This window comes from Salvelinus alpinus, chromosome 20 (assembly GCF_045679555.1).
Source record: "Salvelinus alpinus chromosome 20, SLU_Salpinus.1, whole genome shotgun sequence".
Taxonomy (NCBI): domain Eukaryota; kingdom Metazoa; phylum Chordata; class Actinopteri; order Salmoniformes; family Salmonidae; genus Salvelinus; species Salvelinus alpinus.
The window spans coordinates 8,346,756-8,368,144 of NC_092105.1; the positions used below are offsets into that span (position 1 = coordinate 8,346,756).

General features: G+C 47.3%; 1 protein-coding gene across 1 annotated transcript in view; it reads left to right on the top strand.

Annotated features, from left to right (window-relative positions):
* Nucleotides 1–420: 420 nt before the first annotated feature.
* LOC139547282 (mucin-2-like) overlaps nt 421–21,389 on the top strand; it is a 65,794-nt gene continuing 44,825 nt past the window's right edge. The window contains exons 1-3 of the mRNA XM_071356338.1: nt 421–470; nt 10,592–11,130; nt 11,239–13,871. Coding sequence (XP_071212439.1) covers nt 421–470; nt 10,592–11,130; nt 11,239–13,871 — 3,222 coding nt within the window. The remainder of the gene's footprint in view (nt 471–10,591; nt 11,131–11,238; nt 13,872–21,389) is intronic.

Consider the following 21,389-nt stretch of genomic DNA (forward strand, 5'->3'; position numbering starts at 1 on the left):
CTTGAAAAAGTATTCAACACCGTTGGCGTTTTTCCTATTTGGTTGCATTACAACCTGTAATATATATGTATTTTTATTTGGATTTCATGTAATGGACATACACAAAATAGTCCAAATTGGTGAAGTGAAATGTAAAAAAATACTTGCTTCAAAAACTTCAAAAAAATGTAAAAAATGAAAAACGGGAAACTGGTGTGTGCATATGTATTCACCCCTTTGCTATGAAGCCCCTAAATAAGATATGTTGCAACCAATTACCTTCAGAAGTCACATAATTAGTTTAATAAAGTCCACTTGTGTGCAATCTAAGTGTCACATGATCTGTCACATGATCTCAGTATATATACTGTACACCTGTTCTGAAAGGCCCCAGAGTCTGCAACTCCACTAAGCAAGGGGCACCACCAAGCAAGCGGCACCATGAAGGCCAAGGAGCTCTCCAAACAGGTCAGGGACAAAGTTGTGGAGAAGTACAGACCAGGGTTGGGCTATAAAAAAATACCAGAAACTTTGAACAATCCATGGAGCACCATTAAATCCATTATTAAAAAATGGAAAGAATATGGCACCACAACAAACCTGCCAAGAGAGGGCCGCCCACCAAAACTCACGGACCAGGCAAGGAGGGCATTAATCAGAGAGGCAACAAAGACCCCAAAGATAACCCTGAAGGAGATGCAAAGCTCCAGTGGAGATTGGAGTATGTGTCCATAGGACTACTTTAAGATGTACACTCCACAGAGCTGGGCTTCACGGAAGAGTGGCCAGAAAAAAGCAATTTCTTAAAGAAAAAAATAAGCAAACACATTTGGTGTTCACCAAAAAGCATGTAGAAGACTCCCCAAACATATGGAAGAAGGTACTCTGGTCAGATGAGACCAACATTGAGCTTTGTCGCCATCAAGGAAAATGCTATGTCTAGTGCAAACCCAACACCTCCCATCACCCCGAGAACACCATCCCCATAGTGAAGCATGGTGGTAGCAGCATCATGCTGTGGGATGTTTTTCATTGACAGGGACTGGGAAAGTGGTCAGAATGGAAGGAATGATGGACGGCGCTAAATACAGGGAAATTCTTGAGGGAAACCTTTTTCAGTCTTCCAGAGATTTGAGACTGGGACGGAGGTTCACCTTCCAGCAGGACAATGACCCTAAGCATACTGCTAAAGCATCACTTGAGTGGTTTAAGGGGAACATTTAAATGTCTTGGAATGGCCTAATCAAAGCCCAGGCCTAAAATCCAATTGAGAATCTGTGGTATGATTTAAAGATTGCTGTACACCAGCGGAACCAAATCAACTTGAAGGAGCTGGAGCAGTTTTGCCTTGAAGAATGGGCAAAAATCCCATTGGTTAGATGTGCCAAGCTTATAGAGACATACCCAAAGAGACTTGCAGCTATAATTGTTACAAAAGGTGGCTCTACAAAGTATTGAATTTGAGGGGGTGAATAGTTATGCAAGCTCAAGATTTCACGTTTGTTTGTTTCACAATAAAAAATATTTGCATCTTCAAAGTGGTAGGCATGTTGTGTAATTCAAATGATACAAACCCCCCCAAAAAACACATTTATTTCATTGTTGTAAGGCAACAAAACAGGAAAAATTCCAAGTGGGATGAATACTTTCACAAGCCACTGTAGGTAGATGGTTTCCACTCTGACACCATTATTCCACTCTGACACCTTTATTTAACCAGATAAGTTAGTTGAGAACAAGTTCTCATTTACAACTGCGACCTGGCCAAGATAAAGCAAAGCAGTTTGACACATACAACAACACAGTTACACATGGAGTAAACAAACATATATTCATTAATACAGTAGAAAAAGTCTATATACAGTGTGTGCAAATGAGGTAGGATAAGGGAGGTAAGGCAATATATAGGCCATGGTGGAGAAGTATTTACAATATAGCAATTAAACACTGGAAAGATAAATGTGCAAGAAGAGATACTTGGGTGCAAAGGAGCATAGTAAATTAATAAATTATGTATGGGGAAGAGGTAATTGGATGGGCTATTTACAGATGGGTTATGTACAGGTGCAGTGATCTGTGAGTTGCTCTGACAGCTGGGTTATGTACAGGTGCAGTGATCTGTGAGTTGCTCTGACAGCTGGGTTAGGTACAGGTGCAGTGATCTGTGAGCTGCTCTGACAGCTGGGTTATGTACAGGTGCAGTGATCTGTGAGCTGCTCTGACAGATGAGTTATGTACAGGTGCAGTGATCTGTGAGCTGCTCTGACAGATGGATTATGTACAGGTGCAGTGATCGGTGAGCTGCTCTGACAGATGGGTTATGTACAGGTGCAGTGATCTGTGAGCTGCTCTGACAGATGGGTTATGTACAGGTGCAGTGATCTGTGAGCTGCTCTGACAGATGGGTTATGTACAGGTGCAGTGATCTGTGAGCTGCTCTGACAGATGGATTATGTACAGGTGCAGTGATCGGTGAGCTGCTCTGACAGATGGGTTATGTACAGGTGCAGTGATCTGTGAGCTGCTCTGACAGATGGGTTATGTACAGGTGCAGTGATCTGTGAGCTGCTCTGACAGATGGGTTATGTACAGGTGCAGTGATCTGTGAGCTGCTCTGACAGATGGGTTATGTACAGGTGCAGTGATCTGTGAGCTGCTCTGACAGATGGGTTATGTACAGGTGCAGTGATCTGTGAGCTGCTCTGACAGATGGGTTACGTACAGGTGCAGTGATCTGTGAGCTGCTCTGACAGATGGGTTATGTACAGGTGCAGTGATCTGTGAGCTGCTCTGACAGATGGGTTACGTACAGGTGCAGTGATCTGTGAGCTGCTCTGACAGATGGGTTATGTACAGGTGCAGTGATCTGTGAGTTGCTCTGACAGATGGGTTATGTACAGGTGCAGTGATCTGTGAGTTGCTCTGACAGATGGGTTATGTACAGGTGCAGTGATCTGTGAGCTTCTCTGACAGATGGGTTATGTACAGGTGCAGTGATCTGTGAGCTGCTCTGACAGATGGGTTACGTACAGGTGCAGTGATCTGTGAGCTGCTCTGACAGATGGGTTATGTACAGGTGCAGTGATCTGTGAGCTGCTCTGACAGATGGGTTACGTACAGGTGCAGTGATCTGTGAGCTGCTCTGACAGATGGGTTATGTACAGGTGCAGTGATCTGTGAGCTGCTCTGACAGATGGGTTACGTACAGGTGCAGTGATCTGTGAGCTGCTCTGACAGATGGGTTATGTACAGGTGCAGTGATCTGTGAGCTGCTCTGACAGCTGGTGCTTATCTTCAAGCTATCAGACAAATAAAAACCAGCCTGCCATCTCCACAAACAGACTGACCAGCCAGACTGACCCCTATCTCCACAAACAGATTGACCAGCCAGACTTACCCCTATCTCCACAAACAGACTGACCAGCCAGACTGACCCCTATCTCCACAAACAGACTGACCAGCCAGACTGACCCCTAACTCCACAGCCAGACTGACCCCTATCTCCACAAACAGACTGACCAGCCAGACTGACCCCTAACTCCACAGACAGACTGACCAGCCAGACTGACCCCTAACTCCACAGCCAGACTGACCCCTATCTCCACAAACAGACTGACCAGCCAAACTGACCCCTAACTCCACAAACAGACTGACCAGCCAGACTGACCCCTAACTCCACAAACAGACTGACCAGCCAGACTGACCCCTATCTCCACAAACAGACTGACCAGCCAGACTGACCCCTATCTCCACAAACAGACTGACCAGCCAGACTGACCCCTATCTCCACAAACAGACTGACCAGCCAGACTGACCCCTATCTCCACAAACAGACTGACCAGCCAGACTGACCACTAACTCCACTATCAGACTGACCAGCCAGACTGACCCCTATCTCCACAAACAGACTGACCAGCCAGACTGACCCCTAACTCCACAAACAGACTGACCAGCCAGACTGACCCCTAACTCCACAAACAGACTGACCAGCCAGACTGACCCCTATCTCCACAAACAGACTGACCAGCCAGACTGACCCCTAACTCCACAGCCAGACTGACCCCTATCTCCACAAACAGACTGACCAGCCAGATTGACCCCTAACTCCACAGACAGACTGACCAGCCAGACTGACCCCTAACTCCACAGCCAGACTGACCCCTATCTCCACAAACAGACTGACCATCCAGACTGTCCCCTAACTCCACAAACAGACTGACCAGCCAGACTGACCCCTAACTCCACAGACAGACTGACCAGCCAGACTGACCCCTATCTCCCCAGCCAGACTGACCCCTATCTCCAAAGACAGACTGACCAGCCAGACTGACCCCTAACTCCACAGACAGACTGACCAGCCAAACTGACCCCTAACTCCACAGACAGACTGACCAGCCAGACTGACCCTATCTCCCCAGCCAGACTGACCCCTCCATCCAGATGATCCAACAGAAAACATGCTGCAATCAGTGCCAGAGAGGCGGAGCAATGGGGAACTATACTGTGTATGAACAGCACTTTGGTTAAATTGGAGAAACACTCTGAGGCACTGTAGAAGGTTACAGTCACTTGATTTTGTCACTTTATTTGGACCATGGCCTTTCCTGAACCTTCCCATCTCGGTCAGATAAAAAAGTATGTTCTCTGGGTCTCTGGTCTCTGCTGTTGAGCGAGGTAAAATCCAATAAACAAGATCAATATCCAGCTCCATGTTTTGGAGGTTTTTAAACTAAAAAGAAGTAGGCTCACTTTTCTCCTCATCTTTCAACTTGGATTGTATTGTTTCTATTGATAATATGCTGGCCAGAGCAATTTTCTGGTTCTAACCTCAGCAAAAATAATGGGGTTTGTTTGCTGTTTTCCTAGTGATGCAGAAAGGCATGTCTAGTGTCTAGTCTAGGCCACTCTGACTGCCTCACTTTAACTAATGTTAAAGACTCTTGAGACAGACAGAGTTCAGGAGAGCAGGATTACAATTGTCCCACAGGGCCTTTCTCTGAAGATCTACTCAATAAATCCAAAATGGCTGCCACAGGAGTGCTTTTCAGGAGCACATCAAGAACAATGACATCCTCAACCACAAGGCTTTCTCTAACCTGGTGGTGCTTCTGTGTGGCCATCCAACGCATATACAGTATATTGTGTATTTAAAATGCAAAGGCTACGCTATAGAATCTACTATTTAGTTGTATTGAAATATCACATAATGAAGAGACTTGACTGTAAATTACCAATGACAATATTCAGTGTACAAATACGAGGCCTTGTGGCATTATTATGATCGCAACAACACAAAGAGGTACAATAACTGGCATTTGACTACGGCTGCAGCTTTTTCAAGCATAAATTCAGCCTCTCTTCCATAATTGCTGATGTATAAAATTATTCTACCTGAAACCTAAAGCAATTAAGTTAATAATATAGACTGTCACATTTTTTTATTTATTTAACCTATATTTAACTAGGCAAGTCAGTTAAGAACAAATTCTTATTTACAATGATGGCCTAGGAACAGTGGCTTGTTCAGGGGCAGAACAACAGATTTTTACCTTGTCAGCTCGGGGATTCGATCAAGCAACTTTTCAGTTACTGGCCCAACGCTCTAACCACTAGGCTACCTGCTGGTTACTGGCCCAACGCTCTAACCACTGGGCTACCTGCTGGTTACTGGCCCAACGCTCTAACCCCTAGGCTACCTGCCGGTTACTGGCCCAACGCTCTAACCAATAGGCTACCTGCTGGTTACTGGCCCAATGCTCTAACCACTAGGCTACCTGCTGGTTACTGGCCCAATGCTCTAACCACTAGGCTACCTGCTGGTTACTGGCCCAACGCTCTAACCACTGGGCTACCTGCTGGTTACTGGCCCAACGCTCTAACCCCTAGGCTACTTGCCGGTTACTGGCCCAACGCTCTAACCAATAGGCTACCTGCTGGTTACTGGCCCAATGCTCTAACCACTAGGCTACCTGCTGGTTACTGGCCCAATGCTCTAACCACTAGGCTACCTGCTGGTTACTGGCCCAACGCTCTAACCACTAGGCCACCGCCAGCATTCAGACTCCATGAGGGTGGTATGAGGGCCCGACGTCCACGTGCAGGACGTTTGGCATTTGCCCACCGCCAAACCGGTCATGCTGGAGGATGTTGCAAGCAGCAGAACGTTCTCCACGGCGTCTCCAGACTCTGTCACATCTGTCACATGTGCTCATGTGCTCAGTGTGAACCTGCTTTCATCTGTGAAGAGCACAGGGCGCCAGTGGCGAATTTGCCAATCTTGGTGTTCTCTGGCAAATGCCAAACGTCCTGCACGGTGTTGGGCTGTAAGCACAACCCCCACCTGTGGACGTCGTGCCCTCATACCACCCTCATGGAGTCTGATTCTGACCGTTTGAGCAGACACATGCACATTTGTGGCCTGCTGGAGGCCATTTTGCAGGGCTCTGGCAGTGCTCCTCCTTGCACAAAGGCGGAGGTAGCGGTCCTGCTGCTGGGTTGTTGCCCTCCTACGGCCTCCTCCACGTCTCCTGATGTACTGGCCTGTCTCCTGGTAGCGCCTCCATGCTCTGGACACTACGCTGACAGACACAGCAAACCTTCTTGCCACAGCTCGCATTGATGTGCCATCCTGGATGAGCTGCACTACCTGAGCCACTTGTGTGGGTTGTAGACTCCGTCTCATGCTACCACTAGAGTGAGAGCACCGCCAGCATTCAAAAGTGACCAAAACATCAGCCAGGAAGCATAGGAACTGAGAAGTGGTCTGTGGTCACCACCTGCAGAATCACTCCTTTATTGGGGGTGTCTTGCTAATTGCCTATAATTTCCACCTTTTGTCTATTCCATTTGCACAACAGCATGTGAAGTTTATTGTCAATCAGTGTTGCTTCCTAAGTGGACAGTTTGATTTCACTGAAGTGTGATTGACTTGGAGTTACATTGTGTTGTTTAAGTGTTCCCTTTATTTTTTTGAGCAGTGTATATTACCTCAGGTCTACTTCTCAACCTGGGGAAAGTAGATGTCTACTTTTCAAGGCTGTGGGTAACTGGTGAAAGGAGTCAGGCGCAGGAGAGCTGAGATGCGTGGACAAGGCATTTAATACAAGATAACACCAGTATAAACACAATACTATGGTGCGGGAAAAATACCGGTACCACGAAATAAACGGGCATAATAACAAAACCCGGTAACAAAATACCAGCCGTCAGTAACAGCCTGAACAATAAAACAAACATGCACACAAACATGGGGGAAACCAGAGGGTTAAATAATGAACATGTAATGGGGGAATTGAAACCAGGTGTGTAGAAAACAAAGACAAAACAAATGGAAAATGAAAAGTGGACCGGCGATGGCTAGATGGCGGGTGACGTCGATCTCCAAGCGTCGCTCGAACAAGGAGAGGGACCGACTCCGGCAGAAGTCGTGACACTACTTCAATATGTCACCTGGTATAGATATTACCTCAGGTCTACTTCAATATGTCACCTGGTATAGATATTACCTCAGGTCTACTTCAAAATGTCACCTGGTATAGATATTACCTCAGGTCTACTTCAATATGTCACCTGGTATAGATATTACCTCAGGTCTACTTCAATATGTCACCTGGTATAGATATTACCTCGGGTCTACTTCAATATGTCACCTGTAAGACAATCCTGAGCAGAGAAGGGCAAATAATAGTGTTCTTACTTTAGCCAGTTAGCTATTCATAGCTACATGTGAGACTGAAATGCATGTCAAAACAGGAAATCAGGAAATAATCTTACTTTGTATAGTGACATAGGTTTGATATCAACAGCACATTACTTATGAAGGGACTGCGATGTAGAAAGGATTACTTAAACAGCTATTCTGCTACATCACAATAACAAAGAGTTAGTGGTAGATACTTCACAGACAAGTGCAGATGAAAGTCAAGCACTGCATACAATCAAACACGGCAATCCAACCAAACACATCCTGAACATTAATTTCAAGTAGCCCGTGTTTGTTCCCACTGGCTAATTTCTCTACCCAGGTTGGTGTATTCCGAATTCTAGCGCTTAGTATTCAGGGAGAGGGCTCAGCTCATGGCCTGGCGAGTTGGTGGGAGGATGTGTAACTCACTTTGAGATAATGACAGGGTTCTGTCTCCCCATGAATCTGTAGAGGGACCCAAACCGCCGACTCATCAATTCACTGCCAGCGCTAGGCACCCAGGCACACTGTGACACGCCTCCACAGCCCCAACTCTCTTCACCTATCACCTCAACTATACAAAGCTAGGCACCCAGGCACACTGTGACACGCCCCCACAGCCCTATCTATCTTCACTGCCTTTCAGCCAAAGACAATAGCAGGCTTTTTGTCCTGTCTTTTTTTCACTATTTTAATGCAATTTCTAATGATCAATGCCTCATAACAAAAGGCCTCTATAACAGCTATAACTACTGCCGGCTTGTCATACAGTACCAGTCAAAAGTTTGGACCCACCTACTCATTCAAGGGTTTTGCTTTATTTTTACTATTTTCTACATTGTTGAATAATAGTGAAGGCATCAAACCAATGAAATAACACATATGGAATCATGTAGTAACCAAAAAAAAGAGTTAAACAATGCAGAGTGAAGGAACAGCATGCTCAGCATATGTGGGAACTCCTTCAAGACGGTTGGAAAAGCATTCCTCATGAAACTGGTTGAGAGAATGTCAAGAATGTGCAATGCTGTCATCAAGGCAAAGGGTGGCTACCTTGAAAAATCTAAAATCTTAAATATATTTTGATTTGTTTAACACTTTTTGGTTACTACTTGATTCCATGTGTGTTTTTTCATAGTTTTGATGTCTACACTATTATTCTACAATGTAGAAAATAGTAAAAAATAAAGAAAAACCCTTGAATGAGTAGGTGTATCTAAACCTTTGACTGCTAATGCATATTACCCAAAAGACACCAGTTTAGAAGAGGTTAAACAGGGGTTACAGTACCTTGAGGTAGTCCTGTTTAATTCACTGTATGTACTGTATGAGGTAGCTAAATTGTTTATGAGACCTGTGGTAAATATGTGGTGACAAACCTAGGACCTAGGAGCCCTGGTAAAGGTGGAGGGGAATGGAATCTGATCTCCATGGGTGGTCTCTGTCATGTTCCAACTGACTTTAGGTTTTGTGAGAAAAACAGGAGAGGGGGTGCTAAAACATTCTTCTAATGTTACTGCAATGTTATACAGATGTTCTGGCACAAACACCAGGGGCTGTATTTAGTAGATATGCTACAGTAGGATTATGGAGGAGGGGTTACAGTAGGATTATGGAGGGGGGGGTTACAGTAGGATTATGGAGGGGCTGTTACAGTAGGATTATGGAGGGGGCGGGGTTACAGTAGGATTATGGAGGGGGGTTACAGTAGGATTATAGAGGACGGTTACAGTAGGATTATGGAGGGGGCGGGGTTACAGTAGGATTATGGAGGGGGGTTACAGTAGGATTATAGAGGACGGTTACAGTAGGATTATGGAGGGGGGTTACAGTAGGATTATGGAGGGGGGGTTACAGTAGGATTATAGAGGGGGGGTTACAGTAACTATGGTTACAGTATAATGCTGTTTTGGGGAAGGGACCCATTAAATTGCACAACAGTATCCATTCAACAGAAATGTGTTTTGGACCATTTAATCCAACCCCTCTGAATCAAAGAGGTGGGGGGGTGCAGCCTTCATAGACGTCCACATCATCGGTGCCCAGGGAGCAGTTGCTGTTGGAGGCTAACTGGCTTGCTCAAAAGCAGAACCGTAGATTTTGTTTCACACTGCCAGCTCTGGGATTCAAACCTAAAACATTTTGAATACTGGCCCAATATTCTTAACCGCTAGGGCTGCTACTTTGTGTTTGAGGTGCTCACTGAGCAGAGCAGCCACCCTACTTTGATTAAAGGTGTTTACACTGGCCATCTGATCCAGTGTGACAATAAACTGGGGTCCGACTCCAACCTGAAGCAAAACATACCGTAATGAGGAACAGGCCTGCTCGGTTTCTCTTCGGCCTTTAAATCTGACATTCCAAATAAAGCTCACACTACCAGACTGAAATAGCCTGCGCTAGAATATTTTTTTTATTTTCCTCACTTTCTTCTGTTGACGTGACTCACTGGAGAGTAGTTTGAGGTAGGTAGTTTGAGGTAGAGTCCTAGTGGGTGACTGGATTTTTCTAAACTATGTGTGTGTGGCAACCGTATTGGTAATGTAATAAAGCTCAAGGAGCAGTGATGCTTTCAGGAAGTGATGTTTAGAATTAGCGGCGGCTAACGTTGCAGAGCCATTGATCCGCAGGCTTTTGAAAAAGATCTTAAATTGATCCGCTAATTTGTTATGAGTTATACAATCTTCCTGCTGAACCCGATATTTGACATCTGCTTCTTTTCAGTGGATTTTTTAAAGATGAGGAAAGGGGAAAGAAACACGGGAATGTTTCCATATCGAATGATATTTGAGCTCGGGACCGTTGCTATCATTACGTCCACATGAATAAAAGACCGGTTGGACTGCAATACTATCTAGAAAGTAAAAAATGTTAGACTTGTAGAATCCACTTCCCATCATATGGACCAGTTAAACCGGTACGCATCAGCCCCACTGCAAACAACATCAGCCCCACTGCAAACAACATCAGCCCCACTGCAAACAACATCAGCCCCACTGCAAACAACATCAGCCCCACTGCAAACAACATCAGCCCCACTGCAGGCAACATCAGCCCCACTGCAAACAACATCAGCCCCACTGCAAACAACATCAGCCCCACTGCAAACAACATCAGCCCCACTGCAAACAACATCAGCCCCACTGCAAACAACATCAGCCCCACTGCAAACAACATCAGCCCCACTGCAAACAACATCAGCCCCACTGCAGACAACATCAGCCTCACTGCAGACAACATCAGCCCCACTGCAAACAACATCAGCCCCACTGCAAACAACATCAGCCCCACTGCAAACAACATCAGCCCCACTGCAAACAACATCAGCCCCACTGCAAACAACATCAGCCCCACTGCAAACAACATCAGCCCCACTGCAGACAACATCAGCCCCACTGCAGACAACAACAACAGCACCACTGCAGACAACATCAGCCCCACTGCAGACAACATCAGCCCCACTGCAGGCAACATCAGCCCCACTGCAGACAACATCAGCCCCACTGCAGGCAACATCAGCCCCACTGCAGACAACAACATCAGCCCCACTGCAAACAACATCAGCCCCACTGCAGACAACATCAGCCCCACTGCAGACAACAACAACAGCACCACTGCAGACAACATCAGCCCCACTGCAGACAACATCAGCCCCACTGCAGGCAACATCAGCCCCACTGCAGACAACATCAGCCCCACTGCAGGCAACATCAGCCCCACTGCAGACAACAACATCAGCCCCACTGCAGACAACATCAGCCCCACTGCAGGCAACATCAGCCCCACTGCAGACAACAACATCAGCCCCACTGCAGACAACAACATCAGCCCCACTGCAGGCAACATCAGCCCCACTGCAGACAACAACATCAGCCCCACTGCAGACAACATCAGCCCCACTGCAGACAACCACGTCAGTCCCACTGCAGACAACAACATCAGCCCCACTGCAAACAACATCAGCCCCACTGCGGACAACATCAGCCCCACTGCAGACAACAACATCAGCCCCACTGCAAACAACATCAGCCCCACTGCAGACAACATCAGCCCCACTGCAGACAACAACATCAGCCCCACTGCAGACAACAACATCAGCCCCACTGCAGGCAACATCAGCCCCACTGCAGACAACAACATCAGCCCCACTGCAGACAACAACATCAGCCCCACTGCAGACAACATCAGCCCCACTGCAGACAACATCAGCCCCACTGCAGGCAACATCAGCCAAACTGCAGGCAACATCAGCCCCACTGCAGACAACATCAGCCCCACTGCAGGCAACATCAGCCCCACTGCAGACAACATCAGCCCCACTGCAGGCAACACCAGCCCCACTGCAGACAACATCAGCCCCACTGCAGACAACATCAGCCTCACTGCAGACAACAACACCAGCCCCACTGCAGACAACATCAGCCTCACTGCAGACAAGATCAGCCCCACTGCAGACAACATCAGCCCCACTGCAGACAACCACGTCAGCCCCACTGCAGACAACATCAGCCCCACTGCAGACAACATCAGCCCCACTGCAGACACCATCAGCCCCACTGCAGACAACCACGTCAGCCCCACTGCAGACACCATCAGCCCCACTGCAGACAACCACATCAGCCCCACTGCAGACAACATCAGCCCCACTGCAGACAACCACATCAGCCCCACTGCAGACAACATCAGCCCCACTGCAGACAACATCAGCCCCACTGCAGACAACATCAGCCCCACTGCAGACAACATCAGCCTCACTGCAGACAACAACACCAGCCCCACTGCAGACAACATCAGCCTCACTGCAGACAACATCAGCCCCACTGCAGACAACATCAGCCCCACTGCAGACAACCACGTCAGCCCCACTGCAGACAACATCAGCCCCACTGCAGACAACATCAGCCCCACTGCAGACACCATCAGCCCCACTGCAGACAACCACGTCAGCCCCACTGCAGACACCATCAGCCCCACTGCAGACAACCACATCAGCCCCACTGCAGACAACATCAGCCCCACTGCAGACAACCACATCAGCCCCACTGCAGACAACATCAGCCCCACTGCAGACAACCACATCAGCCCCACTGCAGACAACATCAGCCCCACTGCAGACAACATCAGCCCCACTGCAGACAACCACGTCAGCCCCACTGCAGACAACCACGTCAGCCCCACTGCAGACAACCACGTCAGCCCCACTGCAGACAACATCAGCCCCACTGCAGACAACATCAGCCCCACTGCAGACAACATCAGCCCCACTGCAGACAACATCAGCCCCACTGCAGACAACATCAGCCCCACTGCAGACAACATCAGCCCCACTGCAGACAACATCAGCCTCACTGCAGACAACAACACCAGCCCCACTGCAGACAACATCAGCCTCACTGCAGACAACCACATCAGCCCCACTGCAGACAACATCAGCCCCACTGCAGACAACATCAGCCCCACTGCAGACAACCACGTCAGCCCCACTGCAGACAACCACGTCAGCCCCACTGCAGACAACCACGTCAGCCCCACTGCAGACAACATCAGCCCCACTGCAGACAACATCAGCCCCACTGCAGACAACATCAGCCCCACTGCAGACAACATCAGCCCCACTGCAGACAACATCAGCCCCACTGCAGACAACATCAGCCTCACTGCAGACAACAACACCAGCCCCACTGCAGACAACATCAGCCTCACTGCAGACAACCACGTCAGCCCCACTGCAGACAACATCAGCCCCACTGCAGACAACATCAGCCCCACTGCAGACACCATCAGCCCCACTGCAGACAACCACGTCAGCCCCACTGCAGACACTATCAGCCCCACTGCAGACAACCACATCAGCCCCACTGCAGACAACATCAGCCCCACTGCAGACAACCACATCAGCCCCACTGCAGACAACATCAGCCCCACTGCAGACAACCACATCAGCCCCACTGCAGACAACATCAGCCCCACTGCAGACAACATCAGCCCCACTGCAGACAACATCAGCCCCACTGCAGACAACCACGTCAGCCCCACTGCAGACAACCACGTCAGCCCCACTGCAGACAACATCAGCCCCACTGCAGACAACATCAGCCCCACTGCAAACAACCACGTCAGCCCCACTGCAGACAACATCAGCCCCACTGCAAACAACCACGTCAGCCCCACTGCAAACAACCACGTCAGCCCCACTGCAAACAACCACGTCAGCCCCACTGCAAACAACCACAGCATGAAAATTGTATTTGAAGAAGAAACATGTACAAGGAAAATGTACATGGGTTCGGTCAGAGACATATCGATCTCCCATGTTGCAAATCCATTCATTCAAGAGCTGTAGACCATACACAGAGGAGGACTTGAGCAAACTGCAGTTACCCCATCTGTCAGCCAGAATATAGAGTATACTGCTGCATGGGAGACATCATATCTTATATCTCTAGCGTTAATGTCTAATGAAGCATTACGGCCCGAGGAGGTGTGGTATATTGCCAATATTGCCAATATACCACGGCTAAGGTGCTGTTCTTATACATGACGCAACGTGGAGTGCTAGGACACAGCCCTTAAGCGTGGTATATTGGCCATATACCACAACCTCTTCGGGCCTTATTGCTTAACTGGTCTATATGTGGCAAAATGGCTTAAGGACAACAAAGTCAAGGTATTGGAGTGGCCATCACAAAGCCCTGACCTCAATCCTGTAGAAAATGTGTGGGCAGAACTGAAAAAGCGTTTGTGAGCAAGGAGGCCTACAAACCTGACTCAGTTACAACAGCTCTGTCAGGTGGAATGGGCCAAAATTCACCCAACTTATTGTGGGAAGCTTGTGGAAGGCTACCCGAAATGTTTGCCCCAAGTAAAAACATTTAATGGCAGTGCTACCAAATACTAATTGAGTGTACAGTATGTAAACTTCTGACCCACTGGGAATGTGATGAAAGAAATAAAAGCTGAATTAAATCATTCTCTCTACTATTATTCCAACATTTCACATTCTTAAAATGAAGTGGTGATCCTAACTGACCTAAGACAGGGAATGTTTACTCGGGTTAAATGTCAGGAATTGTGAAAAACTGAGTTTAAATGTATTTGGCTAAAGTTTATGTAAACTTCGGACTTCCACTGTACCTGCTGGAGCGCGTGCTACAGGTGGGTGTTGCTATGGTGACCAGTGAGCTGAGATAAGGCGGGGCTTTACCTTGCAAAGACTTATAGATGACCTGGAGCCAGTGGGTTTGGCGACAAATATGTAGTGAGGGCCAGCCAACGAGATCATACAGGTCGCAGTGGTGGGTAGTATATGGGGCTTTGGTGACAAAACGGACGGCACTGTGATAGACTACATCCAGTTTGCTGAGTAGAGAGTTAGAGGCTATTTTGTAAATGGCCGAAGTGAAGTATCGGTAGGATAGTCCGTTTTACGAGGATATATTTGGCACCATGAGTGAAGGAGGCTTTGTTGCGAAATTGGAAGCCGATTCTAGATTTAATTTTGGATTGGAGATGCTTAATGTGAGTCTGGAAGGAGAGTTTACAGTCTAGTTTACAGACACCTAGGTATTTGTAGTTGTCCACATATTCTAAGTCAGAACCGTCCAGAGTAGTGATGCTAGACAGGCGGGCGGGTGCGGGCAGCGATCGGTTGAAGAGCATGCACATAGTTTTACTAGGATTTAAAAGCAGTTGGAGGCCACGGAAGGAGTGTTGTATGGAATTGAAGCTCGTTTTGAGTTTTGATAGCACAGTGTCCAAAGAAGGGCCAGATGTATACAGAATGGTGTCGTCTGTATGGAGGTGGATCAGAGAATCACCAGCAGCAAGAGCGACATCATCAATGTATACAGAGAAAGGAGTTCTATAACAGGTTGGGTCTAGAGTGTCTCCCTCTTTGAAGAGGGGGATGACCTCAGCAGCTTTCTAATCTTTGGGGATCTCAGACAATACTAAAGAGAGGTTGAAGAGCTTCACTAAACGGTCATGTGGATTTTGACCGCCTTCATGACTCGTTACTGCCGCTATGGCGGTAATACGGTCACCGTAACAGCCCTGGCAGTGAAGGGTACATCCACGGGAAGATGTCACTGAAAATGTACATTTTTCGACATTAATATTCCATAAGGGAAGTTGCATATTCTATGGATACTGTTTTTCTTTTCACCCAACAAACATATATGAAAATAAGCAGATTCTTTCTAAGAGGTACCCTTTGAAGCTGCCACTTTCAACCCTCCTCATCGTCCATTCCTTGTTTAACACCAAAATGGCCACTTTAGGTAACTTATTAACCCCTATTGACCCCAACAATCACATCAGATCCTAAGAAACATAAAGTGGAGTAGAACAGGAAGCATAAATAACGGTCAAACCAGCATTAGTCCACCTACATGGGGTCAGCACAGGAATTAGGCAGAGGCCCAAGTACTCCCCCCCACCACACACCACTGGGCTGCCAATTAAGTCATCAGGGCTTGTCAGTTGGCTGTAAGGCCATGAGGGTGTCATCAGGGGGGGGGGGGCAGTTGGCTGTAAGGCTATGAGGGTGTCATCAAGGCGTGGCAGTTGGCTGTAAGGCTATGAGGTTGTCATCAAGGCGTGGCAGTTGGCTGTAAGGCTATGAGGGTGTCATCAAGGCGTGTCAGTTGGCTGTAAGGCTATGAGGGTGTCATCAAGGCGTGTCAGTTGGCTGTAAGGCTATGAGGGTGTCATCAAGGTTTGTCAGTTGGCTGTAAGGCTATGAGGGTGTCATCAGGGTGTGGCAGTTGGCTGTAAGGCTATGAGGGTGTCATCAGGGGGGGGGCAGTTGGCTGTAAGGCTATGAGGGTGTCATCAAGGCGTGTCAGTTGGCTGTAAGGCTATGAGGGTGTCATTAAGGCGTGTCAGTTGGCTGTAAGGCTATGAGGGTGTCATCAAGGCGTGTCAGTTGGCTGTAAGGCTATGAAGGTGTCATCAAGGCGTGTCAGTTGGCTGTAAGGCTATGAGGGTGTCATCAAGGCGTGTCAGTTGGCTGTAAGGCTATGAAGGTGTCATCAAGGCGTGTCAGTTGGCTGTAAGGCTATGAGGGTGTCATCAAGGCGTGTCAGTTGGCTGTAAGGCTATGAGGGTGTCATCAAGGCGTGTCAGTTGGCTGTAAGGCTATGAAGGTGTCATCAAGGCTTGTCAGTTGGCTGTAAGGCTATGAGGGTGTCATCAAGGCGTGTCAGTTGGCTGTAAGGCTATGAGGGTGTCATCAAGGCGTGTCAGTTGGCTGTAAGGCTATGAGGGTGTCATCAAGGCGTGTCAGTTGGCTGTAAGGCTATGAGGGTGTCATCAAGGGGGGGGGGGGGGGGGGGGGGGCAGTTGGCTGTAAGGCTATGAGGGTGTCATCAGGGTGGGGGGGCAGTTGGCTGTAAGGCTATGAGGGTGTCATCAAGGCGTGTCAGTTGGCTTGAAGGCTATGAAGGTGTCATCAAGGGGGGGGGGCGGCAGTTGGCTGTAAGGTTATGAGGGTGTCATCAGGGGGGGGGGGGCAGTTGGCTGTAAGGCTATGAGGGTGTCATCAGGGGGGGGGGGGGGCAGTTGGCTGTAAGGCTATGAGGGTGTCATCAGGGCTTGGCAGTTGGCTGTAAGGCTATGAGGGTGTCATCAGGGCGTGGCAGTTGGCTGTAAGGCTATGAGGGTGTCATCAAGGCGTGTCAGTTGGCTTTAAGGCTATGAAGGTGTCATCAAGGGGGGGGGGCGGCAGTTGGCTGTAAGGTTATGAGGGTGTCATCAGGGGGGGGGGGCAGTTGGCTGTAAGGCTATGAGGGTGTCATCGGGGGGGGGGGGGGCAGTTGGCTGTAAGGCTATGAGGGTGTCATCAGGGCTTGGCAGTTGGCTGTAAGGCTATGAGGGTGTCATCAGGGCGTGGCAGTTGGCTGTAAGGCTATGAGGGTGTCATCAGGGCATGGCAGTTGGCTGTAAGGCTATGTGGGTGCTATTCTGCCCCTTGTGCCCATACCAGTGCCCCTACAGAGCCATCCATCACCACACAAGCTCTAATTAGCTTGTTATTCTGCCGTGCACACTATTCCAAGCATCTGGAAAGGCCTCCTTGTGTTTTGAATGACAGGGAATGCATTGAGAAGGGGCAAAGGAAGGGAGGGGGGGGGGCAATCAGTGTTGCACAGAATGGCTATTGAATAGCCTTTTCAGCATGGTACGGCAGCAATTATATGCCCCCCCTCCCCCTTACACTTCCTGCCAGCAGATTTCACAGTGATTTTGAAGCTGAATCATGTATTTATTTTTTTATTTTTGTGACCCTGGCAAATGGCAAGTTAAACTAGCTTTGAGGAACAGTTGTCAAAGCTCCATAAGGTGAAATTGGTTTACTAGGAGTGCCAAGTTGGCAGGATTGCTTATCACTAGGGGATGACTGTTAGGTTAAGAGAGAAGCAGTGTTTGAGATAAGGATATGTTCTCCATTATCCTCAGTTAGTTTACTGCTCCTCTGGCAGAAACAGATATCCATTGGCTGTGTAGTTAATTACAAAGACAAATATGGTGATGGGTTAGATTAGCCAGCCTTGAACTAGAGTCGCTGCTCTGCATTGTCGTCTGACTTCATCATCTACTAATCTGATCTTCATCACCTACTGGTCTGATTTTCATCACCTACTGATCTGACCGTCATCACCTACTGGTCTGATCTTCATCACCTACTAATCTGATCTTCATCACCTACTAATCTGATCTTCATCATCATCTACTGATCTGATTTTCATCACCTACTGATCTGATCTTCATCATCATCTACTGATCTGATCATCATCACCTACTGATCTGATCTTCATCATCATCGACTGATCTGATCTTCATCACCTACTGATCTGATCTTCATCATCATCTACTGATCTGATTTACATCACCTACTGGTCTTATCTTCATGACTGTGTAAATAATAAGCTATGGAGTCTGTATAGGAACAGTATATCTTGATCATAGTCATTATCTTTATCATCACTTCCATTACCACTGGTGTCATAATCAGACCATTATCTTTATCATCACCTCCATTACCACTGGTGTCATAATCAGCAGCATTATCATTGTAATCCATTATCCCTTGTGTCATGATTTGCTTCTCCAAGGACACCTGTTTAATAAACATCCACTGTCCATGAACTTGGCTAAATCACACTCCATCTCCCTGGTTGTGATAGGAAACCCAGCCAGGAGACAGCGATGTGTTATTCATAGTCTGTATGGTATCCCCCATCATCCCTCTCTTCCTTAACCCAGCAGGTAGCAGAATAATGCTGTTGATTTTCTTTCATTACCTCCCTGCGTTTTCCTTCGGACCAAATCACCGGGCACTAATTCAATCCGCTCTCCTCCCCTCTCTCACCAGCTCACATGGGAAAGGAAAGGAGATATTCCCAGAAAAAGTATATTTCCTCCCTGCAGGAGTGTTAAACCTGGAGCTCTGGGGCTATGTTGCATTATCTGATTATAGAGTTCTGTCATGTGGAGTTTGGACACCGGCGGGCAATTTGAACCTGACCAGGAGAGGAAACGTGGAGTCAGACCAGCTAGATCTACTGTCTCTATTATATAATGGAGAGGTAACGTGGAGTCAGACCAGCTAGATCTACTGTCTCTATTATATAATGGAGAGGTAACGTGGAGTCAGACCAGCTAGATCTACTGTCTCTATTATATAATGGAGAGGTAACGTGGAGTCAGACCAGCTAGATCTACTGGCTCTATTATATAATGGAGAGGTAACGTGGAGTCAGACCAGCTAGATCTACTGTCTCTATTATATAATGGAGAGGTAACGTGGAGTCAGACCAGCTAGATCTACTGTCTCTATTATATAATGGAGAGGTAACGTGGAGTCAGACCAGCTAGATCTACTGTCTCTATTATATAATGGAGAGGTAACGTGGAGTCAGACCAGCTAGATCTACTGTCTCTATTATATAATGGAGAGGTAACGTGGAGTCAGACCAGCTAGATCTACTGTCTCTATTATATAATGGAGAGGTAACGTGGAGTCAGACCAGCTAGATCTACTGTCTCTATTATATAATGGAGAGGTAACGTGGAGTCAGACCAGCTAGATCTACTGTCTCTATTATATAATGGAGAGGTAACGTGGAGTCAGACCAGCTAGATCTACTGTCTCTATTATATAATGGAGAGGTAACGTGGAGTCAGACCAGCTAGATCTACTGGCTCTAGAGGTAACGTGGAGTCAGACCAGCTAGATCTACTGTCTCTATTATATAATGGAGAGGTAACGTGGAGTCAGACCAGCTAGATCTACTGTCTCTATTATATAATGGAGAGGTAACGTGGAGTCAGACCAGCTAGATCTACTGTCTCTATTTGAACCTGACCAGGAGAGGTAACGTGGAGTCAGACCAGCTAGATCTACTGTCTCTATTATATAATGGAGAGATAACGTGGAGTCAGACCAGCTAGATCTACTGTCTCTATTATATAATGGAGAGGTAACGTGGAGTCAGACCAGCTAGATCTACTGTCTCTATTATATAATGGAGAGGTAACGTGGAGTCAGACCAGCTAGATCTACTGTCTCTATTATATAATGGAGAGGTAACGTGGAGTCAGACCAGCTAGATCTACTGTCTCTATTATATAATGACAGCCCAGGAGAGGTAACGTGGAGTCAGACCAGCTAGATCTACTGTCTCTAGAGGTAACGTGGAGTCAGACCAGCTAGATCTACTGTCTCTAGAGGTAACGTGGAGTCACACCAGCTAGATCTACTGTCTCTAGAGGTAACGTGGAGTCAGACCAGCTAGATCTACTGTCTCTAGAGGTAACGTGGAGTCAGACCAGCTAGATCTACTGTCTCTAGAAGTAACGTGGAGTCAGACCAGCTAGATCTACTGTCTCTAGAGGTAACGTGGAGTCAGACCAGCTAGATCTACTGTCTCTAGAGGTAACGTGGAGTCAGACCAGCTAGATCTACTGTCTCTAGAGGTAACGTGGAGTCAGACCAGCTAGATCTACTGTCTCTAGAGGTAACGTGGAGTCAGACCAGCTAGATCTACTGTCTCTAGAGGTAACGTGGAGTCAGACCAGCTAGATCTACTGGCTCTAGAGGTAACGTGGAGTCAGACCAGCTAGATCTACTGTCTCTAGAGGTAACGTGGAGTCAGACCAGCTAGATCTACTGTCTCTAGAGGTAACGTGGAGTCAGACCAGCTAGATCTACTGTCTCTAGAGGTAACGTGGAGTCAGACCAGCTAGATCTACTGTCTCTATTATATAATGGAGAGGTAACGTGGAGTCAGACCAGCTAGATCTACTGTCTCTATTATATTATGACAGACCAGCTAGATCTACTGTCTCTATTATATTATGACAGACCAGCTAGATCTACTGTCTCTATTATATTATGACAGACCAGCTAGATCTACTGTCTCTATTATATTATGACAGACCAGGAGAGGTAACGTGGAGGTGGAAAATGATCTCTGAAGAGAAAATATCTCACCTTGCAAATAACACAGTTATACAGAATACCCCAACAGTCTAGAATATATCACACAGCTAGACAGCATACCCTAACAGTCTAGAATATATCATACAGCTAGAAAGAATACCCTAACAGTCTAGAATATATCACACAGCTAGACAGAATACCCTAACAGTCTAGAATATATCACACAGCTAGACAGCATACCCTAACAGTCTAGAATATATCATACAGCTAGACAGAATACCC